Source organism: Prunus avium, chromosome 2, assembly GCF_965620075.1.
Source record: "Prunus avium chromosome 2, drPruAviu1.hap1.1, whole genome shotgun sequence".
NCBI classification, from domain to species: Eukaryota; Viridiplantae; Streptophyta; class Magnoliopsida; order Rosales; family Rosaceae; genus Prunus; species Prunus avium.
In genome coordinates this window covers 28,612,680-28,639,090 of record NC_142285.1, presented here as the reverse complement: position 1 = coordinate 28,639,090, position 26,411 = coordinate 28,612,680, and the positions used below count along the sequence as shown (strand labels likewise).

At 35.7% G+C, this 26,411-nt stretch overlaps 3 protein-coding genes and 1 pseudogene across 5 annotated transcripts; 2 read left to right on the top strand and 2 right to left on the bottom strand.

The window, feature by feature from the left end:
• Positions 1 to 1,354: 1,354 nt before the first annotated feature.
• Positions 1,355 to 10,533, top strand: LOC110757402 (2-dehydro-3-deoxyphosphooctonate aldolase 1). 3 transcript variants are annotated; one of them, XM_021958996.2, is made up of 16 exons: positions 1,355 to 1,512; positions 1,588 to 1,661; positions 5,045 to 5,093; positions 5,202 to 5,299; positions 5,496 to 5,592; positions 5,972 to 6,037; positions 6,597 to 6,656; positions 6,766 to 6,840; positions 7,000 to 7,084; positions 7,381 to 7,439; positions 8,084 to 8,128; positions 8,594 to 8,692; positions 9,018 to 9,065; positions 9,208 to 9,255; positions 9,718 to 9,796; positions 10,228 to 10,533. In XM_021958996.2, the coding sequence occupies exons 3-15, from the start codon at positions 5,058 to 5,060 to the stop codon at positions 9,772 to 9,774; spliced, it is 873 nt and encodes a 290-aa protein (XP_021814688.1). In that variant the 5' UTR covers positions 1,355 to 1,512; positions 1,588 to 1,661; positions 5,045 to 5,057; the 3' UTR covers positions 9,775 to 9,796; positions 10,228 to 10,533. The 3 variants fall into 3 exon arrangements, with proteins under 3 accessions (XP_021814688.1, XP_088105225.1, XP_088105226.1); XM_088249099.1 differs by lacking the exons at positions 1,355 to 1,512; positions 1,588 to 1,661 and adding an exon at positions 3,891 to 4,731 and having other exon boundaries at positions 5,045 to 5,109; XM_088249100.1 differs by lacking the exons at positions 1,355 to 1,512; positions 1,588 to 1,661 and adding an exon at positions 3,896 to 4,731.
• Positions 10,534 to 14,326: 3,793 nt separating this feature from the next.
• LOC110757364 (ribosome assembly protein 1-like) lies at positions 14,327 to 15,983 on the top strand (annotated as a pseudogene).
• A 651-nt stretch (positions 15,984 to 16,634) lies between these two features.
• Positions 16,635 to 17,574, bottom strand: LOC110757383 (putative germin-like protein 9-2). The gene has a single exon (XM_021958978.2). The coding sequence runs from the start codon at positions 17,563 to 17,565 to the stop codon at positions 16,945 to 16,947; it is 621 nt and encodes a 206-aa protein (XP_021814670.1). The 5' UTR covers positions 17,566 to 17,574; the 3' UTR covers positions 16,635 to 16,944.
• Positions 17,575 to 25,518: 7,944 nt separating this feature from the next.
• On the bottom strand, positions 25,519 to 26,169 carry LOC110757385 (putative germin-like protein 9-2). The gene has a single exon (XM_021958980.2). The coding sequence runs from the start codon at positions 26,157 to 26,159 to the stop codon at positions 25,527 to 25,529; it is 633 nt and encodes a 210-aa protein (XP_021814672.1). The 5' UTR covers positions 26,160 to 26,169; the 3' UTR covers positions 25,519 to 25,526.
• Between the last annotated feature and the right edge of the window lie 242 nt (positions 26,170 to 26,411).

Sequence of the window (26,411 nt, the reverse complement as noted above, 5' to 3'; positions counted from 1 at the left end):
AATACGTAAAGACATGAACACATACCTCGAGCCATCTTCCTAGAGTACACGACCTCTGAACTCATCTAATCCGTAGCAGCAGAAATACTATCAAGAACAGGAACGACTCAAGACTTCTGCTCTCTCTCAGAATCTGTTTCAGCTCTCTCTTTATGATGAGAATAGGTTTAGAGAACGTGTCTGATGAGATCAGGGCCTTAAGCTTATATAGGGCTAGGTCAAATCATCTCTACTCGTCACTGAGGGCCGACTTGACTAATCTTCCAAGCCCACCAAATCGGTTGACGCATAAATGGAAATAATTAGGACCCTTAATAGGCCCCAAAATCCTTCCTTATTTCACTAGGTCTTGGGCCTCAAGGTATAACTTAATTTAAACACTTATCAAAACCTGATATGACTTGGTATCTAGTGCACCGATCTAAATAGGAAAACATAACATGTTAAACATGCTCATAATCAGATTGCATAAGCTGTAACTCTTCATCATAAACACAAGCTTAATCCTTCTCTTTTATATCAACGGAGAGTTGATATGAACAAAACAATCAAATTATACACACTGTTTTTCATCATATCATTTTTCTTAAAATCACATAAACTTACCTTATTACACATATACACATTTTATACGTATTTTGCTAATCTCATTGTCATATAATATGGTTTCTGCGGAATGGGTTTTCACTTTTCAATGCTGAGACTAGGAAAGCAGAGAAAAGAGCAACTGCTGAAGTGAATCTTCATATGTGAGCTTAGTAGCCTACACTCAGTTACAAAACATCAGTACATCCTGCTCTTAACAAAATTTCTTTTGATTTTGATTTTTCTTTCTATTGTTTGGTTTCTTTAAAACTAAACAGAATAAATAATAAAAAACAATTATTTAAAAAATATATATAAAGAAAAAGAAAGTCAGCCAGCCACCTATGTCAGGAAGGCTGGGGCCTCCATGATGGAAGCTAAGCTAGCTGAATGGATTGACACGCCCATCTCGGTAGACCATTTTATAAAAAAACTAAAAAAAAACATTTTATATATTCTAAGTACGGGTGGGCATTGGAACCACAAAACCGAACCAAACCAATTTGAAAAAAACCAAAGAAAACCGTGTTGACCGAAAAAGTAAAAAACCGAGACAAATCTGAAACCGAATCAATTCAGATCGGTTCAATTTCGATTTTCCACCCTAAGGAACCGGTCCAATAGAATTAATTTATATTAATTTATGTTATATATATATATATTTGATATTTGATATTTGATATTTGATATTATATATATTTTCATACGTGGTGAAATTTGATTGGGTGTGTATGCTGCTACCATAGGTAGCGCACACACAGGATTACACCAAAAAAAAAAACCCGCTCCTCCCGTAACGTTTCTTCCTCCCATTCCGTTTCATACTCAGCCGGCCGTGGATTCCAAACCTCTCTCTCAGCCATCACGTCACGCCTCTCTCTACCGCCACTCTTCTCTCAGCCTCTCTCAGTCGCCGCCATCACGCAGGTCAGATTCTCTCTCTCTATCTCTTTTTCTTTCTTTTTTTTCCCCAATTCGATTTTCTGACTCTCTGTCCTCCAGCAAATCGGAGATCCCATTCGCTCGCAGCGTCCACCTCTTCATCTCGTATAGCTCTGTCTCTGTCTCTCTCTCAGGTACTGTTCATCTCTCTCTCTCAGCTCATCTTCGATTCTGTGACTAGGGTTTTGCATCTGTTTGGGTATTTAGGTTTTGATTGTGTGTGCATCTGTTTACCCGCTCCTTGCGAAAAATCAATGCTGGAGGAGCTACCGATTGTTGTTTGCAGATTTATGTCTTCTCCTTTGCAGATTTATTTTTTATATTTGTTTTTTGATTTTCTGATTATTTTGATTTTTATTCATTGAATATGTCATGTTTTGTTCTGGAAAAACCATCACGTACTCCTGTTATTGCTTCATAGTGAATTTATGAATGTGAGTTATGCAGTTGGATTGCCTGGAAAAAATGATTTACCAAGATCATGGAAATTTGGCAATATACAGTAAATCTTGTTTGTAATGATTGCGTTTGCAAGATATTTGAAGAAGGTCAAAATCTTTTAGATGTCCGAGTGTTATTTGTAAATTCATAAGGCTTTAAAAGATAGGTCTGGTGTGTGTGCATTTTGTTGGGTTAAGAATTCAAATGAAGTTGGTCATTTGAGGATGACAATCTAAATAAATAGTAAAACCTTCGTAAGGGAAACTAAGTACAGATCTTTCAGCGTAAAACCTTCCCATTAGAATTTCTAAGCCTTATGAACGCCACAAAATAATATTATCTTGTTGGTCTCTCAACAAGAAAAAAATATTTTTCTTTTTGGAGATTTTGTGAAAAGTTTAGCAGTTGACTTTGGTGGGCGAAAAAATTGTCCACAATGTTAAATCGGACCAAACCAAATGATGCAGGGTAGCGGCTATAAGCTGCTGTCCAGCAACCCAAACATACCCAAAATACAAAGAATAGAAGGATAAAGCAGTAGAATCGAAGCTGGAACGAAGATAATTGAGTTCTAGCTTTTAGGGCAAAATCCCAACAGAAACTCTATAGACTAACGTCTGAAATTATATTCATCAACAAAACTAAATAGAAGAGTCTCTTAATAGCCTATTTATACTAGAATATAGAAAACCTAATTGACATTCAAAAACCTAAACAGGAAATTAAACCAAATCCTAGTAAGAATAGGAAAACAAGTAATAAAATAACCTATTAATTTAATATAACTAAAACTTAGCCTTATTGGCTGATGCCCACTTAGATTAGGAAAGTCTAATAGATGCTCCCGCATCACCAAATCAATCCGAATTTTTGATTTACCTTATTATAAATAACTATAATTTTTATTGAACTGAACCAAATCGCAATAAGTTTAGGCGATTCAACTTATCTGAAGCTAAGTTAAACTAAACGACTTATATAATTTCTTCTTAACTTGGGATTTTCTTGTTGGTTATTATCATCTACTATTATGTTTCGTAACGTGCATCAATCATTTAAATTTGGTGTTATCTTTCTCCCCAAATTTCTCTATCTTTAAAAAAAAAAAAAAAAGCCACTATATGGAATATCTTGGTTTTGTTACCTAAACAGAACCAACATGAACTGTTATGTAACATTGGTTTAGGTGCACCTTGAGATTTAAACCAAACGAAATTTACAAACAACTCAAGTACAAGGGACTTGTAGCTCAAGTTGATAAGAACATTTATGGGTACCTAGGTTCTAGGTTCGATTCCCCCTCTCTCCCAATATCGCTTATATAACAAGGCTTATTTACTGTTTCATCCCCTAAAATGGACTCTTGGTCTCACTTCACCCTGTTAAACTAAAATTTTCTCACTTAACCCCTTGAATCTCTAAAAATTACTGAAATTTTCTCACTTTACCATTTTCATCCATTTCCATTCACAAAACCGTTAAGTGTCTTGACGGAAATGGACGGAAGTGGTAAAGTGAGAAATTTTCAGCAATTTTTAGAGATTCAATGGGTTAAGTGTGAAATTTTCAGTTTCAGGGGGTGAAACATATAATAAGCCTATAAACAAAAAAGCTTAATTACTATTTTACTCCTAGAATGGACGTTCGGTCTCATTTTAACCCCTGAAATTGAAATTTGATCACTTAACCCCCATAATCTCTAAAAATTGCTAAAATTTTCTCACTTTATCACTTCCGTTCATTTCCATCCACAAAACTGTTAAGTGTGCTGATGTGGCATGGATATTTTAGTAATTTTAGCCATTAAATAAATCCAAATTAAATATAACAAACATATTTTAAATATATATATATATATATTTTAAAAATATTAGGGTTAACAAACCCCTTTTTGCCTTTCTTCCCTTCCACATTAGCTCACCATCTGTCACCTCCATCAACCCACTCTTCCCTTTCCAGTCACCCCTATGCCCAAAGTATCCAGCCCAGCCTCGCCACACCAGCCCACTACCCCCGTCTCGCTGCCCCACTTCCCTCTTCCCTTTATGGTCACCCATGATTGCTACACACAAATCACCTACTTGAGCCTCCTCCAAGTGGAATTGGCTGGAATAGCTGGTAAGTTGGGTGTGTTGAGTAATTCTAGGAAGGGTTTGGTCAGGGAGGGGAGAGAAGATAGAGTGGGAGTTAGAGAGAGAGAGATGCAAAGATAGAAAATAGAGGAGCTAAAATTACTACAATGCACATGCCACATTAGCACACTTAACGGCTTTGTGGACGAAAGTGGTAAAATAAGAAAATTTCAGTAATTTTTAGAGATTCTGGGGGTTGAGTGAGAAAATTTCAGTTTTAAAGAGTAAAGTGAGATCAAGCAACCGTTCCAAAGGGTAAAACAGTAATTAAGCCAACAAAAAATCTACGACCAATGTGGACTGATCAATCCTTGAAAGGTGTTTGCTAATGAGAAGCTCTTATCAGCAAACAATGAGTGAGCCCACTTTTCAGAAGCTCTTTGTAATGGGGTTACTAGCCCAAATTACAAGTTAAAAAGGCTGAGAATTTTCTAAGTTGGGCCTCCAACGTTTTTTGGACCTTCACATTGCACACAATCGAGCGCGCACGCACACACTCATACAGTACAGCTTCAGTGACAGTGACAGAGAGTCAGTGACAGAATTATTTCATAACACTATCTGGGTAACTCGTCTCTGCTTCTATACCATTACTCACTGAAGCTCTCCCTATTTTTGTGATTAAAGTGAGGTAAAGCTCTCTGCTTGATCCGCCTCTTTTTTATGTTCTGTAATATATTTGAAGATCTGTGAAATTCAACTACATTCAAGTTTGAATTTGAATTCACATATTGTTTTATGATCCGTTTGGATGCCTGGAAAAAAATTGCGGGAAAATAGATTACCTCCGAATCTTACACAGACTATCAGCATCTGAATTATCAACCGCAAGAAAAACTTTTTTTAAATTCCTTGAGATCTTGGCTGCTGCTTTGATTGAATCAACAATATTTTTAGTACATGTTATGTTTGAATGCTTATATGTAGTCTCATTTGTATTTCAGCGAAGTGGCAAAGATGGATGCATCAACAGTGTTATATAACCAGCTCAAGGTTTTACTTTGTTGGGGTATTTTAAGTTCCTGTGTTAAAGGGTATATGCATTTGGATGCTTTATGGTTCCAATGGGTACTTTAATCTTTGATTGATCTATCTCCACAGGCAGCAGAACCATTTTTCTTATTAGCGGGTCCCAATGTGATTGAATCCGAAGAGCACATTTTCCGGATGGCCAAGCACATAAAGCATGTTGCAACAAAGTCTGCTCCTTCTCTTTGGGATTTATGCATTTACTCTTTGAACATTTGTTTATTTTTGTAGTTTCTTTTATGCAAAATAAGAGAAGGAAAAAGATTCATTTTTATCGGGCTCTTCTATGTGCCAAAATGGGGATAGAAGATTGGATTTGAACTTTTGATTTTTGGTGATATAGACAATTGTTTTCCAATCTTGTAGAGTTGGATTGCCACTGGTTTTCAAGTCAAGCTTTGACAAAGCCAACCGTACATCCTCAAAATCATTCCGTGGTCCTGGCCTCACTGAAGGCTTAAAGGTGATGCACAGCTACATCATTTTGTTTTCATTCGAAGTTGAGATACAGACCACTTTGGTTTCTGTGGTGATAAATATAGGGAGTGTACTAGATATTTATTAATTTTCAAATAGACTACAATTTCAGTGTTGGTAGTCAGTTTTTCCCATTGTGGTTAGTCATGTGTTCTTGAACTTTGAAGTTTTCCTATGTCATGTGCTGATACATTTAGCCTTCTAATGGCTTAGCTGCAATTACTAGGGCATACAAAAAAATCATAGTTAGAACTTTCTAGAGTAAAATTTATCTTTCCTAGCATTAACTTGACATTAATTGTCAATAGAGAAGATATTTAACTTGGAATCACTAATTCCTCATTATTTTTCCCGAATTATTTCAGATCCTTGAAAAGGTTAAAGTAGCATATGACATCCCTATAATTACAGATGTGCACGAAGCTAGCCAGGTGAGCATTCTGTCTCCTCTCTTAATATACATAATTTTTAACTCTTGTTTTTAATATACTAGATATTGTTTTCTTAAGCCTGGAAATTTGATGGGTTAAAGATAAAGCCTAAAGGGTAGGAAGAATGAGCTTTGTTTGACAAGACACTCTTTGCTATGCTGAATAAATGTGTACCATTTGGATACCTCGGATACGCTATCTCTATCACGACATGTCCATGTAATTTGTAAAAATGTGTGTGGATAAGGAAAAGAGAGACTCTAGAATAGGTTATAATTTACTCTGTTATATTTCTTTATTTTGGACTTGATCAATGGTTCTCTATGCATTCTATCTTGAATACTTGCATGCACAATCAGGCAACACCATGCATCCTTGTCTATTTCTTTACCATCCTGAGTTATACATCAAGGAAAGTTCCTCAGATAAAGGAAAAAAAGACGATTACCACGGGTCTCTTAAACAACCATTCCAAGATTGAATCAAAGATCGGTCAACTGGTTTGTAACAGGTCATTAACTGTTCCTCACATTTTTCTTTGCTGTTTTGTTTTTCCTAGTGTGAAGAAGTTGGTAAAGTTGCAGACATTATTCAGATTCCTGCATTTTTGTGCCGCCAGGTTAAGTTAAACGGAATCCTCTATCATAAAAAAAAAAATCACGAAATTTTTAGTTTCAGAGGATGTGAGAGTGCCAATGTATCTTATTTGTGACTTCTTATGAAAGCAGACAGATCTTCTAGTTGCAGCAGCCAAGACTGGAAAAATTATCAACATTAAGAAAGGCCAATTCTGTGCACCTTCAGTGAGTGATTTACTCTCTCTCTCTCTCTCTCTCTCTGGGTTTAATGATGAGTAGTTCAATCTGAACTAACTGATTAGACCTCCACTAAATGATCTCTTTTAAATGATTTAGGTATGCTTCTGATTCTGATATTAATCTTCAAAATGTTCATTTTTTCAGGTCATGGTAAATTCTGCTGAGAAGGTTAGACTGGCTGGAAATCCAAACGTGATGGTCTGTGAAAGGGGAACTATGTTTGGCTATAGTAAGTCTTACAGTATCTATACTCTCTTCAATTAAGCTTTCTGTTTCAGCTTTCATCAATATTCTAGTGCTTGCCCCACTTTCTGTGTGGCCATTGCTTAATTCTAGTGAAACTATATTTCGTTGGCGTCATGTTCCCCCCTTTTTGTCTTTAAACTTCCGTGCATTGACTCTCCATTCATATTTCTTGAGATTTAATGTTGCCTTCTAACCATTCTACGATCAAAGTTATTGATGCATTCTCATAATTTGTTCTTGTTCAGTTGATTTATCCTATATTTCTGCTTTGGTATATAGATGATTTAATTGTTGATCCGCGCAATTTGGAGTGGATCAGAGAAGCTAATTGTCCTGTTGTAAGTTAAATTTATACTCTGCTCCTATTTTTATGTGCTGTTATTTTGTGCTTTATTTTCCTAAGAAATAGAAACAATTCTGTTGTCAGGAATACTGGAAGTACACGACTATTCCCCCTCCTTTTCCCCAGTCTCAGTTTGTTTCCAAAATGATTTTTATAATGTTTGGTTGAAATAGACAGTAAATGCTTCTGGGGATGGAGAAGCACCTATAAGAAGCGATTGTAGGAAATGTTGGGCATTGAATGTATAGGAAACATTTGGCTTTCTAATGAAATTTTTTATCGTCATCTCATAAAAAGACAATGAAAATTTGACTTTCATATTGTCCTGTTTCCTCATAAATACTGAAATCAATTACAAAGAGGTTGAAATATGTGTTTGTATGTTGCAAGTAGGTCTCAGTTGTCTGACAATCTATAGGAGTGGGTTGAAAACTTGACATGTATCCAATTCAATTGGGTGACCTTTACCTGATCCTTACAAATGCTTTCAGTCATTGGTTCTTGTTGGATAATTCTCTCACTTTTGCATTCTTTCCTGTCCCAATTTTTCAATAGTGATAAGTCTGAACACGCTGCCTCCATTTCATTTTAAAATCTGAGGACCAGACCAGGTGATTCAACTTAAGTGTTTCGCTACAGGTTGCTGATGTAACACATGGATTGCAACAGCCTGCTGGGAGAAAGGTGAGAAAATTCTCACATATATTTTTTCGTAAGTTAGCACTCTGCAATTTCCTTGCTTCAAAAAGTATGGTTATGTCCGTGTTATTTCCCATGAAGACTGTAACCTAGACTAAATAATCCTTTACATTTCTCCTTGACATAGAAATGACCTGTGAAAAATCACATAATTTGGTAGTTGGGGAAAAAATGTTGGATTGTTTCATTTCTTATAGAGTAACAACAAACATTAGGTACCGGTCTTATCTTATTGCATATGTGGATGAAATTATAAATACTTTTGGCAATTGCTTCTGGTTGTTGATGTTGTAATTTTTGTGTGTGGAGATATTTGCAATAATCCTGCTTTTCTGTAAGTTTCTATCTGTAGTGTCACAATATTTCTTCGATTAAGATGTAATATGATTACTTTAGTTTGATACGAATGTTTTTTCTCATATCAAATGGTAACTCTACTTTCTCCTATAGTTGGATGATGGAGGTGTAGCCAGTGGTGGTCTTCGTGAATTGATTCCGTGCATTGCAAGGACAGCAGTTGCTGTTGGAGTGGATGGAATTTTCATGGAGGTAAAGTAATCGGTTGATGCAGGCATTATGCTTCATCTACTCTTAGGATTATGATTCGTAATTCTAGGGTTACTAGAGAACAAATTAGTTGAAGTTAAGTAATTCCAATTACCAGTAGGGCACAGATTCATTTGAGTTCACTTTGAAGGAGCTTTGTGAATAAATAATGTCGTTTATCTGCAACTATTTCCATACAAATTCGAAAGTGTGCAATATGAATTTATCTTTCTTAGTTTTTAATTGTATTCTTCTTTATGAAGAGATTCATATCTGCACATTTTGCTGTAGACTTTTGAGTTTTTAAGATTTTCCTTTGTGGACTTAGGTACATGATGATCCTTCTAACGCGCCGGTTGATGGTCCAACTCAATGGGTGAGTCATGCTTTCTTATTCTATGAGCATTTTCTCTGGAAGTTCATTCCTGTTGTGGCATATTTGAATATATAGAATTTTTTTAACTAAAAGTATTTTATCAAGTGAAGATGTTTAAATTACTTCTTATATATGATTGTAGCCCTTGCGCCATTTGGAGGAACTGCTGGTAGAGCTTGTAGCAATTGCTGTAAGTCCTTTGCTTCATTCATAATATGAGCAGTTAGAGTTCTGATCATTTTTTAGTCAAGTGGTGAAAAAATTATTGAAATGCTATGTACATGGAATGCTATATTATCTCGGTTACTTGGAAGTATATCTGAGAGTCACTGGCATGTGGGTTGTTACATTATCCATGATTGGAAATGCAGTTTTAGCTAGTGTCGTATCATTACCAGATTCTTTCAGCAACTTTTGAAACAATTCAGGAGTATTTTATTGAGACATGTATGCTATTTGTATTTGGTAGAGTCTCCCCTCCCAAAACCTTCCTTGACCACACCTCAAAAGGATGGAAGGAAAAAAAAAAAGAAAAAAAAAGAAGATTAAAAACCTGAACGATTTTTCATTTTGGTTTCTGCATTCCTAACAATATGATTTTTCATTTTGTTGCTAGATACTGACCTGGATGTTCTATTTTGTTAATTTTTAGAGGGTAAGCAAGGGGAAGCAACGCTTCAACATTGATCTCACACCCTATCGTGATTAGAAGACTTGAAGCTACACTATTGGTAAGAAGGGTGGTAAAACACATTAAATATTTGCCAGTTTTTCTTTTGTTAGCGATTATTGTGAATAGGTGGTGTGTTATAGCGCATCCTAGAGTGAAAAGAAGGAGAGCACATCCATCCTCAATCCAAAAACTGTAATTAATGAGAGTGCAGATTGGGGCAACAAGATGCAGAACTGAGTGGTTTGCGCTACTCTCAATCACATACTCTTTGCCCCTCCAGGCAATATGTAGGTCTGAAAATTGAGATGAAAGAGTTTAAAACATTTCTTTCTTGTTACTGCCGACGTATATACTGCCTGATAGCTTTTAGAGAGCTTAACATGATTTTGACCAAATGATACTCTTACTGATTTTCTTCTATTTTATTTTGATCTGCCAGCCCCATTCAAGTTCCTGATATGAGTCTGCTTCTGCTGTTACTTATTTCAGGTATACGCCTGTGTTCAAGGAATACATGTTAAAGTGATAGCTAGCTCTGTAGGGGGTGACATTTTGCCACACCCACTGGATGAGCTGGTGATAATGTTTGTGCAGACCAGGATCACATATGAGATAAGATGATGTCCTTCGCCGGGCTATGCCATCATTTATTTATCATTGTATTCATGAATTCATAGCAGTTTGAAGGGTTTATGAAATAATTATTTTTGTTTTCTTCAATCATTTGGTTCACTTCCCTTTAATCTGTGATGTTTATGCATATTAAGAGAATAATTAATTTTGTGTTCATACACTTCTTTAGGGTTTTGGAAAGGGTAGGAATGAAATCATATTTTTTGTCATAATAACTTGCCTTTAGTTTAGATAATCAAATCAATGTTTGTTTGGAAATGTTTTTAAAATGGCTAAAAAAAGAGTTTTAGATAACCAAAACCGATTATGACAATACATTTAGCAGAAAATGTTAAAATGTTCCTTTGCCATCTTTAGTATTTTTGAAGAATCACCTTAAACACTAACTTTATAAAAGTTTCAACATCTTCTAATAAAAATGTTTATAAGCAGAAGTACATGTGACTTATCAATTTTCCCAATCTCTCTTGCTCTTTCACCTTTTTTAATTTTTTGGTAAAGTTGCTCTTTCACTTTTTATCTCTTGTTTTATAACAAAATTGTATTAGAATAAGTTTTATTCCAAGCAATTAGAGGAGGGGGTTTACACAAACATTAATTGCATACTTGCGGTTTTGAACCTCTGTCCGCATGGAGTTGAACCCTAAGAAAGTTGGTGGAATTAACCATTGGAGAAAAAATTTGGCAAAAAAAACATTCGAGTGGAGAAAAAAATAAATAGGAAAACACATATTCTGAAAAGGGCAAAAAAAAGAGTCATATTCATATAGCAACACGAGTTCCAAAAGCCCTAATTCTTAAAAACCTGAAAACCTCCCCGCTGCGCGACTAAGGGGGGTGTATCCAATTCTAACTTTTAAAGACTTTTTTTAAGTGAGTGACTTTTCAAGAATTGACAGATTCTTAATGACTTTTACATACTTTATAAAGTAAAGTGACAAACTTTCATATACTTTTGTCATAGAGTTTTATAGACTTTTAAATACTTTATTTTTATATTTATTTTACGAATAGCATTTATCTATGTTGAATTAACTAGTCGGCATACAATTAAGTAAAAGCAAAGAATAGTTGTCCTTAACATTAGAAAATGATAAAAATGATAAAGGTTCCATTCATTTCAATGACGTTGAATAAACCATAATAAAAATTCCTTTAGAAATTCCAATGCTCATTATCGTTGAGTTGCGTTATTATCTTGCATGGCATTTCTCCACATGTCAGAAGCTATACCAACTCTCCATTCATTAGCATTCTCTCGTTGTTGTTCTTGAGTTTCAAAGACTTGTTCCACATTATCTCCTTCATTCCCTGGTAATGGTGAAGATGATGAAGACTCGTTCTCTGGTTCAATAGGAAATTCATCAGAACGACATTCCCTTCGAAGAAAATTATGTAGTCCTGCACAAGCTAACACAAGCTCTGCTTGAGTCCTATATGGGAATGGAGGTGTTGACTTGAAAATTATGAATCTTGATTTAAATATCCCAAATATCCTCTCAATTACATTCCTCAAGGAAGCATGGCGAAGATTGAACAACTTAGTTGCGTTTTCAGGGTCACGACCTTGACCAGCAAAATCTTGGAGATGATAATGTACACCTCGAAATGGAGCTAAAAATTGACGTCGATTTGGAAATCCACAATCCACTAAAAAATATTTACCTAATCATAAAATATATAATAAATTTGTATGCAAAGCGTGATATAATGAATGATAATAATAAATTTGTATGCAATCCTCAAAAGTTCATAGTCAGCAAAAGTGTTTGTCTGAAAGTTGACATGGGCCGGGTGGTACTAACAAAGGGAAAAAAAATACATACAATTAATGCATACACATACAAAATAATAAATTATCATATAATATATTTTCGAAAATAGAAGCTCACCTTAATATAATCTTTCCACACTTCATCACTAGCGGTGAACTTCTTTGTGATTGGATCCCACCCGAACCCAGAGCTATGACGCATAAGCTCAGAAAAAATATTATATCATTGCTTAAACCATTTCAATCGGCTTAAGTATTGTGAATGATTCCTTTCACATCCAAGTTTTGCATTAAGGGCAGGAAGAATTTTTTTCTCAACCGTTTGCTTGCTTAGCATTCCATTACTATCACGCCATCCACGATTGGCGGCATCAACCATGAGTTGTAGCAACTCATTGCTCTCTTCCAACGTCCACAATTTAGAACCCCCATTAAATTTGCTCTTTCCTTTGTCATTTCCCCGTTGTGATTCTTCCATTGATAATTACTATATCACACGTACAAATCCTTATTAATTGTGTATATTTTCATAATAGCGTATTGGTAAAATGCATCCAATGCACCTTTTAAATTTTTATTTATCAAATCTGATCACATAGATAAGTAACATATTCTTATCAAAAGAAATAAATAATACTCAATCATCAATAATATTTCATAAACACTCACAAATCAACAAAAATGGTCAGATTACAAGAGTCTATATTCCAGCAATTCTCCTAGCCCAATACGTGATCAAATTGAGAATATTATATGAAAAAATTATCTACCTAACGAATTATGGGTAAAGAAACAATACCTAAACGCATCCGGATCTGGGAAAAATAGAGAATGATCTTGGATTTCTAAATTTGCTATGTGCCAGTCCACAAACAGCGCCTGCATTAACTTGAATAGCAGAAGAATGGTTGGTAAAAGCCACCACTTATCATCATCCCTGAGAGCACGTACAGTTCAGAAGCATATAACGTGTATGAAAGATGCAATGTCACATGTACAAAATAAGTCTCCAAACAATATCACATGTACAAATGATAACCAAATGATAAGAAGGATCCTTAAGATAATTCAATATTGAATATCATGTACAAAGTCAAGATGCAATGTAGAAATTAAGAACAAATATTTGATGATTATTTGATATATTGATGCACTTCCAATATTTATTCAATATTGCATCTGCACCACCATTGGAAGTGCGACCTGATTAATTAAGAACAAATATTGGATATATTGATATATTTGATGATTATTTGATATATTGATGCACTTCCAATATTAATTCATGATATATTGATATATTAAGAACAAATATTATTTCAAATATATTAGAAATTAAGAACAAATATTAATTCGATGATTATTCAATATCATGTTCTTACCCACGGATCATCAAATATTTGTTCTGAACATGTACAAATAATTCAATATGTAGGTCTTAAGATGCAATGTCACATGTACAAATGATATTCTTTTTAGCCCTTAATTAACAGCAACAAAAAGGAGAAGGATCCTTCTTCAATAAATATAAAAGGGATTATCATTTTTCTAAACATATTACAGAACACCTTAATAACAAATACTAACAAGAACTCTACACTGGTTTGGCTCTACACTGACAAACAATAATATATTGTATACAAACATATAAGCACATGGATGCGACTAACAGAGGGAAAGAATAATAAAAATATTCATTAACAGAGGGAAAGTAAAAAAGTAACGACTAACCTGGAGGAAGATGACAAGATGGGAAACCAAAGTAAAGCTCTTTGAAGAAAATAGATGTCTGCGTGCTGCTAGGGTTTAGGAGACGTTTTGTTTCTATCTTCTCAGCTTCCCAATACAATATAAAGTCTTGTGTAAATTATCAAGACTTTTGGTAGTAAGAATTAGCTTTAAAAGTATTGAAAAGTCATTTATTTAACAAAGTTTTTAAAAGTTATTAACATTTTGGATACCTCAAAACTTTTAAATACTCTTTAAAACTCCCAATTGAATACAACTAAACTTTCAAAGACTATTTAAAAGTCCCAATTGAATACCTCCGTTAAGTCTTCGTCCGTCGTCTGCACCAAACCACCGATATCTCGCCAATTCCATTCTTCTCAGTCCCCAACCTCCGGTATCTCGGGTCTTATCTTTCTACCATGTGTATAATCAATAGCCGATAATACCTGAAATATCCGAAACAAATGCATACCGGCCCACGTGGACCACGGCAAGACCACCCTCGCCGACCACCTAAACGCTAGAGCCGGCGCCGGCGTCGTCCATCCCAAACTCGCCGGCGGCCTCCGGTTCATGGACTATCTCGACGAGGAACAGAGGCGCGCCATCACCATGAAAAGCTCCTCCATCTCTCTTAAATACAAAGACCACTCCATCAACCTCATCGACTCTCCAGGCCACATGGACTTTTGCAGCGAGGTCTCCACTGCCGCTCGATTAAGCGATGGCGCTCTGGTCCTGGTCGACGCCGTTGAGGGCGTCCACATCCAAACGCACGCCGTTTTGCGCCAGGCTTGGATTGAGAAGCTCACGCCTTGCTTGGTGCTCAACAAGATTGACCGGTTGATCTCCGAGTTGAAATTGAGTCCCATGGAGGCTTATACGAGGTTAGTGCGTATTGTTCATGAGGTTAATGGGATTGTGAGTGCGTATAAGAGCGAGAAGTACTTGTCTGACGTTGATGCTATACTTTCTGGGCCTTCTGGAGATGTGGGTAGTGACCAAAATCTCGCCTTTTTGGATGTGGAGGATGATGAGGAAGATACGTTTCAGCCCCAGAAGGGCAATGTAGCGTTTGTGTGTGCTTTGGATGGTTGGGGTTTTTGTATTCGTGAGTTTGCTGAGTTTTATGCTTCGAAACTAGGTGCGAGCACAGCTGCTTTGCAAAAAGCTCTGTGGGGACCCAGGTACTACAATCCCAAAACCAAGATGATTGTGGGGAAGAAAGGTGTACCTGGTTTAAGTAAAGCCAGACCCATGTTTGTTCAGTTTGTGCTTGAACCACTTTGGCAGGTTTATCAGGCTGCTTTGGAAGATGGTGATGATAATAAAGTGATGCTTGAGAAAGTAATCAAGTCGTTTAATTTGAATGTACCACCGTGAGCTTCAGAACAAGGATCCTAAGGTTGTGCTTCAAGCTGTGATGAGCCACTGGCTTCCTCTGTTTGATGCAGTCTTGTCAATGGTGGTTAGGTTATGCCTGACCCAGTTGCAGCACAGGCATATCGAATAACAGATTGCTTCCCAAGAGACAGGTTCTGAGTGATGGGGTTGATCCCAACGCTCTTGCTGAGGCAGAGCTTGTGAGAAAATCAGTTGAAGCTTGTGATTCGAGGCCAGAAGCTCCTTGTGTTGCTTTTGTATCCAAAATGTTTGCTGTCCCAATGAAAGTACTTCCAGAGGGGATTACATGGGGAAATCATAAACACCGTAAGTGATGAGGGCAAGAGATCAACATCGAAAGCATATATATGACTCACTCTGTCCACTAAGGGCAGGGAACTCAACCAGGCTTGCTTTCGATGCCTTGAACGTTTCAGGAGCTTGATTGAAAATTCCAGGGAATCCAGAGAATGTGAAGAAGGTTCCATAAACTGTTCCGTTGGAATTCGGTGGGACTATAAAGTCAGAAATGATGTTAGGTTAGGATCACTTGCTAGGGCCATTTTGGATGTGGCTAAGGCAATGTACTAATATTATTACTAATTGAACAAATCTCATAGCAGCCATTTTAGATAACTTTTAAAAATGGTTATGATTGAAGACCAACAAGCTGGGATTGTATAACTTGGTAGGGTTAATATGTAGGAGCTGATCAGTTTCTATTGTTGTCTGTGTGTTGCCATTTCCTTGTTTTCTTCTTATTTGGCCTGGTAGCCACAAGCAGGCAATAGATATATGCTTATTGGAGCTGACTCTGACATGGCAGCTAGCTACAGATAGCCAGGTAGAAAATCCGGTTAGAGTTTATAATTATCTGAAGTTTTTCGACTTATGAAATGAGAGGAGTTCTTGTAAGACTCTCCCTTATCTCTCTTCTGCATGCAAAGCTCTTATATCTGTGTATGTAGACAGCATATATGTACTGTGTACAGTAGAATATGCCACAACCGCCATGCTGGGTTGAACATATCATAAAAAGGCTTAGGATGGTTATTTTGCAGCAACAATATCAGGGTATATTCTAGTATACAGCTGGTGGCCATGCATTCGGAAAGATTTCAGCAGACTTAAGGCTCTATGCATAGAGCATATGCTAGCTTAGCTATTCTAGACGCACAAAAAAATGTTTTGGGTTTGCAAATTAGTTTTGGGTTCGGATGCTCTGTAAAAGAAAATAGAAATTCATGCATTGGTTTTGAACTTTAGCATGTCCGCTAACATTAACAACTTAACATTGTGTTTTGGGCATCCTAATTAATCCGGTAGTATATTTATTTTGCAGCATTTTTCTCAGCTTGCATGGTGATCAGAGGACTCAAAATCTTATGTCTTTGTACGTATACGGTATACCAGATAAAAGTAGAAAAGGACTCTTGTGGTTCAATTATTATACAATTCTGGTTATTGTTTTATAATGTCAGAGTCAAAAGACTGGACAAAAGATCCAAATGTTTTTGAATGAGTAGTAGAAGTACTTTATTAAATAATAGAATGAAAGGGAAAAGCTGCATACATCAACCAAACAAAACAAGTAGAAAAAATGATCTCCAAAAGACAAATAACCAAATCAAATTTTGCAGTGCACAAGAAGCAAGTTATTAAATATTTCTTTTGTCAATGTGGAGCTAGTTGGTGAGGCCAGCCTTGATCTTCTCTATGGTACCAACATCAGTCTTGAATGATTTGGCAAGGATGGCATCATCAATGCCAGTGGTGAAAATAGCTGGCGGCACTGTAACTGCTCTAGCACTTGCACTTCCGAATGCTGCAATGGCTGTGGCTGGCCTTTGAGGGTCTGAATTATACTGATAATGAACTAATTCCTTGGGAAAAATAAACAGATCTCCAGTTTGAAGCTTTTGAGTGTATAGATTGTTTTTCGTGTCGATTAGGCCTACTTCCAAGGTACCATCAACAAGGAACAAAAGTCCAGTTGCGTCTGGGCGGGTGTGAGGTGGGAATAGTGTGTTTGGAGGAAACTGAAGCACTGCGTATGACACACTCTGGCCAGTAAGGGCAGGGAACTCAGCCAGGCTTGCTTTCGATCCCTTAAAAGTTTCGGGAGCTTGATCGAAAATTCCACGAAATCCAGTGAAAGTGAAAAACGATCCATCAATCGTGCCGTTGAAATTCGGTGGGACTATAAAGTCAGAAATGATATCAGGATCACTGGCTACTGCCCTTTTGGAAGTTGCCAGAGCAAATGTAAATATCATCACTAATGGAATGAATCTCATAGCAGCCATTGTAGATAATTGAAATGGCTTATAGTGCTGCTAGTTTTGTATATGGTTTTTGGTTCATCTAACTAACTAGCTAGCATGGTATTTATGTGCATTTCTATGAGCAGATATGTTTCTATATCTTCTACAATTAGTCGGTGAAATGAATTTTTCTATTTCATTTCTCTGTTTTCTTCTTCTTGTTCTTATTCAGAAGCCACAAGCCGGCAAAGCATATAAGCTTATAGGAACTGTATACAGCTAACTAGAAACATCACGTATATGGTTTGGAAGGCATATATTGTTGGCGGCCATAGATAAACAGATAAACAGAAGTTCTTGGACGTATGAAGACGAGAGGAGGAACAAGGTTCGAGATTTTGCAATTGATTTGTGAATAAAGTTTTCTGTTGAGCAAATGCTGAATTGTTTACTTCACTTGTCTCTTATTTACGTTCATTTTTGTTTCTATTTCTTATGTATACGCTGTAGAATTTACATATTACGAACGAATATAAGGATATTTTTTGTTGTTTCTTTGTACGAAACAACATTTAGACCAAGTCCCATGAAATAAAGACACACAGTAACCAACGAAGAAATAAAGAAAGGACCATGTAGGTTACCACAAACTTTCGAGTGGAGAACTTCATTTCATCTAACATAAGAACATTAGATAAAACAGTCAAAGTAATAAATGTATATCCTAAACTGAGGATAAAGAGCTTGAATCAAGTGCAAACATAGAAGAAAGTTAACAAAGGGCCGAGTGTGGTGGATGAACTCAAATCTGGAGTTGGTGACCTTGCTCTCCTTCTTGCTCTGCTTGTCCATATTATCCTTCGTAGGAAGCCTCCTCGGACACAGTCATGGGCATCATCCTTTGTCTCGTATTCTGGTATGGTAGTCTAGCTCAAAATCAACAACGCCACTTTCACCAACATTGCAAAAGTCACCTGTGATCATTATACCGACATGTGGGGTTATTAATTCACGTATTATAATTTGAACGGATTTGCTAGATTTGGTATGCGTAAAGTGGAGTGTTTTATTTGGTTTGAGGTGGTCCCTGATTTTATTGAGGACACTCTATTATGTGTTTCTTTGAGTCAGAGTCAGGTTGTTTATCCCCCCATTCTGTTTTATCAATAAAAATTTCCTTGACTGTCGAGGTTCTCAAAAAACAAAATCTGAATGGACGAGAGAATTAATATGTCATGGACATAAGTAGGCAACAAAAAATCAAAATGAAAATTAGAATTAAAGAGTTAATGGTGAGACATTGATGAATCACTCTCACCTCGAGTTTGAATCCCCCCTTTTTTCAGAAAACATGATTCTTCACCACATTTTGATGGGATTGCAAGTTTGAAGGGTGATGAGGCAAATTATCGTCAGCCCGAGAAAATTAAAGCTTGAAGGGAAATAATAATAATAATAACTAGCCTCTCCACACGCGCTTCCACGCCTGCTAGAGGCTTTTTTTTTAAATAAATAAATTTAGAATATAAAAAATAGGATCAATTATCTGATTTTTCTTTTAATTTTAATTTTTTTAATATGAAAAGGTGTGAATTTACCATATTATCCTCATTTAATTAATAATGTCAATTTTTAATATTTGCATTAACCAATGGCATTTTCTGGTGTTTTGAATGCTTCACCATTCTCTGCCTTTTGTTTTATATATATAGATGTTCAATCATCCAACCCAATTCTTTCCTTGTTCCCATAATCCACCAATCAAACTTCCAACAACACCGAAATTTAATTTTCCAGAAAAGTTTAGGGTTCCAAGAGAAGAACATGTTTAGAGATTTTGGGCTTAGAACGTGTTTTATTGTGACTAACTTTTTTTTTAACGTTTTTTTTGTTTAAATTAAATTAAAAGAAAAAGAAAAAGAAAACAAAATTTTAAACTAGTTTTTTCTGACCCCTTAGATTAGATCCAAGGGTGGGTGACCATAAATCTCTTGAACCCCTGTGGTCTAAGAGAACGGGACTATCAAATTTGAATTGAACTTACAACGGCTTTTCCCTCCCATTTTCGCCTTGTTGTCAAAGACTGGAATGTTCTTTCTTATAAAAAATGTTGGTGAAGTTACATTTTTTTAAGGGAGATTTACTATTATACCCAATATAAGAGCCCAAGTTATTATTTTTTTTAAAACCTATATGAAATGAACTTTAGAAACACATCCAAAGCCCATTTACAACATAACAAAAAGGATTTTAACTTGTTTTAAATTACAAAACTGTCATTGATTTCTTAAAACAAACTCAACTCCAAAACCTCATAAAAAAAACTCAAAACACTCAATAGGGCATCAAAGTAATTTAATAATCAAAATTAAATTCAAAAGGGCAAGTTGTCATTTTGGGGTTTTTTTTTGTTTTGTTTTGTTTATAGAAATTAAATGGTATAGGGTTTATCTATATTATTAGTGTTAAGAATTGGTATATGACTAAATATCTCTTTTTTTAATCCCTATAATTTAAGTTTTCATTGGGAAAACCAACTAGTTAGTTTCTAGTCATAATCAAGTGAAAAGAGAGAGAGAGAGAGAGAGAGAAGAAACAAAGAACAAAAGACTTAGAAATTTCTCTTTCTATTTCTCTTTGGATGATCCATATATACAACAGTGTTAATTAAGCAGTACATGAGTTGTTACAACTTACAAGAACTATTAAGCCTAACAGAAAAAGGTTTAAGCTAACTAACTGTGAGATTGTGATGGCTGCGTTGAGAGGCAATGTCTTCTGAAAATTGAATGATTGTTCGTGCTTTGACTTTGAGACCTTAACATTTTATCGAGAGATTGTTACAATGATTGTTGTAAGATAATCTTATCAGATGGGCATATATGAAGAGAATTTAGCAATGAAAACATATATCATTAAGTTTTATTTATTTTTCTAAAGCGTAGGTTTCCTGCTTTTTCCTTTAGAAAAATAAATAAATATTGGTGTAGTGGTTGAATTTTTTCCAATTTAACTTTCAAATTAATATTGGTTAGATAGTTCATTTTATTTATATCAATATTTTCAAATTTATTAATTGTTATGGTTTAAAATTAATTTATTCAAAGGGACGTGTTTGCTCTCTATAGTTCTTGATCCCTTTGATAAATTACCTACATTTTCTGACGTAACACATGCCTCTAAAGGAAATTGTTGAACTTGCAAAATCTAGGTATACATAATTAGCTATACAATCTAATAGTTGAAAATTTTAGGGTTTAGGTGTAATTATAATTAATGAGTAGGTGCCCAAATAATAGGGATTAAATATAAATGCTAAAAAAAAGTAGGGATTTTTAATGGAAATGCTATTAACGTGTGTTGACAACTTGACAAGTATGAATTGAAGATGGCATAGACTGTAAATATTTTCTAATACTAGGACAATTATTAAATCCATTCAAATTTGAGTTTTTTTAGAATGGTTGAAAAATAGGTGGGTTTAGGTAATATAAGCACCTTTTTTTTTTTTTTTATAAATAAGTGATAGAATATTATTGATGTGAAAAAGCTAATACAAGTTCCGACTTTTTGATACAAGCTCGGACTTCTTGTAAGCGCCTATGTCTTAAGAACCCTAAACGAGAAATTGAAATGTAGTAATGACTAATTGATTCGGTTCTTCAATTTATGGCAAGTAAAAATTATTTTTGTTTACCTTAACCAAAAAGATAAGGAATTATGATTGATCTTTCACCATAAATGAGATTCTGAAGTAAGCGGGCAGGCCAATTTACCTTAACCAAAAAGATCATGAATTGTGATTGATCTTTTAACATCAATTAGATTCTGAAGTAAACGGCAGGCCAATACTTGTGAGTTCCTATATAGGTCAAGGAAACAATATCTCAAAGAAAGGAAGATTAAGAAGCCATCTTCTTTCCTCCAAAAGGCAAAAGCTCTTCGAAGCCATTAAAACTTAAGGTACCAATCTTACTATTCTCTTCTCCTTTACTTAACCGTTTTTATAATTTCATTGCTATGCCTCTTTTGCTTTGCTTGCACATTTAAAATTAAATAACTCTTTAAATGGGTGTTCCCTACTTGTCTGTACTTTATTCATATCCGTTTATTTGAGTTCATATTGCCTATTCTGCTTCTGCTGTGCATCATCATTTACAAAACCACCAAAACTGAGAAAAGCCTATTATGCGCATATACATATAACTCTTTGTACTGATCCCAAATTATCTTTAAACAAAGAGCAGACGAATATGGGTCGCGGAAGGCTGAAGATGGAACTCATTGCGAACGAGAGATCTCGAAAAACAACGTTTCAAAAGAGAAGCAAGGGAATGATGAAGAAGGCTTATGAGTTTTCAACTCTTTGCGAAGTGGATGTGTGCATTATTATTTACGGCCCAAAGCTGACTGATCGGCCTCCAGAACTCCAAACTTGGCCCCAAAATTCGGAACAAGTCGATCGTATAATCAACAAGTACAAAGCCAGCACCATGAGCAAACCGGCCAAGAAAACCTTCGATTTGTCGGACCTGTTGATGGACCGAAAGAACAAGGTCTATGCTGATATTTACAGAGCCCGTAAGGAGATGTATGAGACCAAGTACCCAACATGGGACGAACGTATCGAAAGTTTCTCCGAGAATCAACTCGAGGCACTTCTGGACAAGTTAGATGCTAAGCTTGAGACTGGCAAGAGAACATTACTTAATAAGAGGAACGGAGCTGCTCATCGAGTACCTGTAACGAAAAAAGTACGGATGGGTGGAAACCCTAACATGGGTGAATCATCAAGCCAAAAGGAGCCTTGTAATTCTTACATGCAGGAACATTATCATGAGGAGGACCAAAACCCTACGAGCTCTTTGAACAATAATACGGTGGATATGCTCCAGCCATTTGCAGTCTCGTCATTTGATCATCATCAGCCTTCTGATCAAACACTTCCATTTGATAATTCGGATCAATATTTGAATAATCTTATGGCTCCTAATCCGAGTTCGATGGCAATGTGGATGTTGATGGAGGGCAACTATAACTATAGTACTCTTCAGTACAGGGCAGGGGATTCCAGCAGTGCTCATTATTCTCAATCACCATTGGAGGGGTATCACTGTAATTACAGTGATCAAATGAATATGAATATGATGATGACGAATAATAATATTGGTCCTCTAAGCTCCTCATCCATGAGCCACTACTATGCTCGTCTCATGCAGCCTGCAGTGCCCTACATGCATCAGATGATGCCGCCCAGTCTTTCATCTCATCAACTTCTTCAAGTGCATACTTCTCAAGTCAAAGAAGATCAGTACGAAGATATCAACCAATATCTGGTCATGAACAACAAGATGGGTTAGCGAATTACATGGATGATTCACTAATTATTGCCGTGGAGTTTTAAAATTTGTAATGACTTTTAAGGGTTGAGTTTACTCCTCCTTGTTTCATGTTCTGGTGTATCGTTACCTAACTACCTAGTTTCGATGGGAAAATCCTTTTCTTTTTTTTTTTGGGTTAAACTGTTTGACTGTTTTAGCTAGAATTCTTCCGGAGCCTGCTTTTGTATGTTGGTCCTTCCAGTGTACTCTGCTCCTCAAGTTTCTGGGGTATCAATGAATTATCTTTATTACGACAAAAAAAAAAAAAAAAAAAGAGTTTAGGACTTTTCATCAACTTGCTGGAATATGATATGATGGTGGAATTAATTCAAGAACAGTGAGACTGACTGATTCAACATCAAGAAATAACAAACTCCACTAATCAGATATGATGGTGGAATTTCATGTGAAAAAGAAATTTAAAAATGTTAGCAAATTTGAATGCACTAAACTATATGTACAAAGACAGATGGATCCCCATTAATTAACTGGAGACTTTTAAAAAAAAGAGCAAGTTAGTGATTTTTCTTCAAATTTGAAGTACAAGTAAGGGTTGTCACGCCCCGGACCCGGGGGTAGGCGGAAACCCCGCGCTCGGTGCGTGAGAAAATTAAATTTTAAAATAAAATAAATAAAAAGAAGCCGAAGCATAAAATAAACTTTTCTTATAAAAATAACTCCCAAAAAATCTTACAACTTTACTATAAAAAAAAATAAAGCTCTATCACTCTCATCTAATTTAGCCTCAACTGGTTTAGTCCTTGTCTTGCCCACTAATTCATCTGAAAAATTAAACATGATGAGGGATGAGCAACCACCGCTCAGTGAGTAGATTATGTAATATGCCAGTTAAGCAATGCCGTTTTACACACTCTAGAAAATATCTTGAAAAGATACACCAATCCATACCATATCACATCATCCCTTCATATCTTATCCTTCATAGCATGTAACCAACCACGTGATCCCTATTGGCCTCATTGCCTTATGTCCCCGTGTGGTACATCTATCCCTCGGATACTCCAACATTGAAGTTCTCATGTTCCATGAATAATACATACTTCATATTCCAATCAATATATATATATATATAGTGTGTGTGTGTGTGTGAAAGATTGCATCAAATTAGACATGCTTGACTTGAAATAGAGAGATATTTGTAAATATAATAAATCCACGATAATTCATGGTTTTTATATTTTATCGCAAAATAAGAACTTTTAGAACACATTACATAAACCACTCACCTCGCTAATGAGAACCCTTTAAATAAATTGGCAAGACAACCCATCTACCTATCTTCATATATTACCACTCAACCCAAGCTCCAAGAGTTTCATCACCTCTCTCTCTCATTGCAGGTTTGTTATCTTTGGAAGTAGTAGTAAATAACTTGTAAGCTTCCTATTTATACTAGAATAAAGTCGGCAATAAAACACTTCCTATTGGATGGGTTGATGGCGGTTGATTTATACTTCCTAACCAAGTAATATGTATAACAGATAAGGAAGAATGTCTTTGTCTCTTCCAATTCCTCTAATCCTATTCTTATCTTCTTGGTGAGTTGGCCAGCCTTACTACTTAATAGGTTTCTACTTTGACACGTATTAACAAGAGCTATTTTAAAACATATACATGTATATAATAGAACAAGGTATATATAGTAGAATAATATATTTAATAAAATAAGATATAAATATTTATTAAAACAGTACATAAAACAATATAGATTTAACTATCTATGTTATGAACTAAATATGTAACAAAATATTTAATTTCCCAAAATATAATATATAAATATATATATATATATATATTTAAAAATATAGGGTTTCACAAGGGTGTTCATCCATTCAAAATGTGTTCATATTTAGCCAATTTGCATCTAATCCAATGCACATTAATTGTGAATTTTCCAAGGACTGGACTGGACTGGACTATTTTAAATAAAATGGAAGTCATGGCATTGTTTAATGTGCTGAAACTGGACTTATTAATTAGACAACAATCCAACGTATTGTGTCTTACAAGTCTCACCTGAAGGGTGAAACTCATAAAGACTAGCTTGAACATGACTTCAATCCAATCCAAACTAGGCCACCAAACGAGTTATCTAACGAACATAATTCCATCAAATAATATAAGATAGTCTAGGGTAGGCTCTTTTTTTTATCTTTTTTTTTGGTTGGATCTAGGGTAGGCTCTTGTGAATTAGGATAACTAACAGAATTTAGTCATCACAAGATAAAGGCCCTTTTTTTAACACTTGCAATTAAGGGTCCTACTTTTATCACAAGAAAAAACTGCAAAATCCAATCCAATTTATCGTAATTGATTAGTTAATCGGTTCTCTCTGGTTAGTACAAAATGCAGGTTCTGCTGAATTGGGAATAAATATATAGAGCGTTTAGTGCAATTTTAAGCTTTAATTGCTTGACGTAATATCAGGCTTCCAAATCCAAGGCTATTCTGCGATCTTGTATTGAACAAAAGTGTTTTATTAAAAGAATACCAAGCCAAATAAACAACAACAGGATGATACAAAAAATAAATAAATAAATAAATAAACGAAACAAAAATTAATCACAGTAAGAAAACTATTGAAGCCTTTGTCATTAGGAGCTAGTGAGTGAGGCCAGCCCTGATCTTCTCAATGGTGCCAACATCAGTGTTAAATGATTTGGCAAGGATGGCGTCGTCAATGCCAGTGGTGAAAACAGCCGGCGGCACGGTAACTGCTCTAGCACTTGCACTTCCGAATGCTGCAATGGCTGTGGCTGGCAATTGAGGATCCGAGTTATACTGATAATGGACTAATCCCTTAGGAAAAATGAACAGATCTCCAGTTTGAAGCTTTTGAGTGTATAGGTTGTTTTTCGTGTCGATTAGCCCTACTTCCAAGGAACCATCAACAAGGAACAAAAGTCCAGTTGCATCCGGGCGGGTGTGGGGTGGGAAGAGTGTGTTTGGAGGAAATTGAAGCACTGCATATGACACACTCTGACCATTCAGGGCAGGGAACTCAACCAGGCTTGCTTTTGACCCCTTCAATGTTTTGGGAGCTTGATCGAAAATGCCACGAAAGCCAGTGAATGTGAAAAAGGATCCATCAATCGTGCCGTTGAAATTCAGGGGGACTATGAAGTCAGAAATGATATCAGGATCACTTGCTAGTGCCCTTTTGGAGGTTGCCATTGCCAGCGCAAGTACTAATATGATAAGTGATTGAACCAATCTCCTCGCAGCAGCAGCCATTGTAGATATAAATGGTTCAGTTTGTTTCTGTTTGATATCTCTAACGTGCTGTTAAGGTAATGGTATTTATATGCTTTCCTTTATGAGCAGGTTATGTTGATGATTTAGTGTTGAAATTTACTATGTCATTTCTCTGTTCTCTTTTGGTTGGCCTCATTGAAAAGGCACAAGCCGGCAGAAATATTGCCCCTTGGAGTTGTAGGCAGCTTAATTACAACATCAAACTTAGATCAAAGAGACTGAACTTCTGAG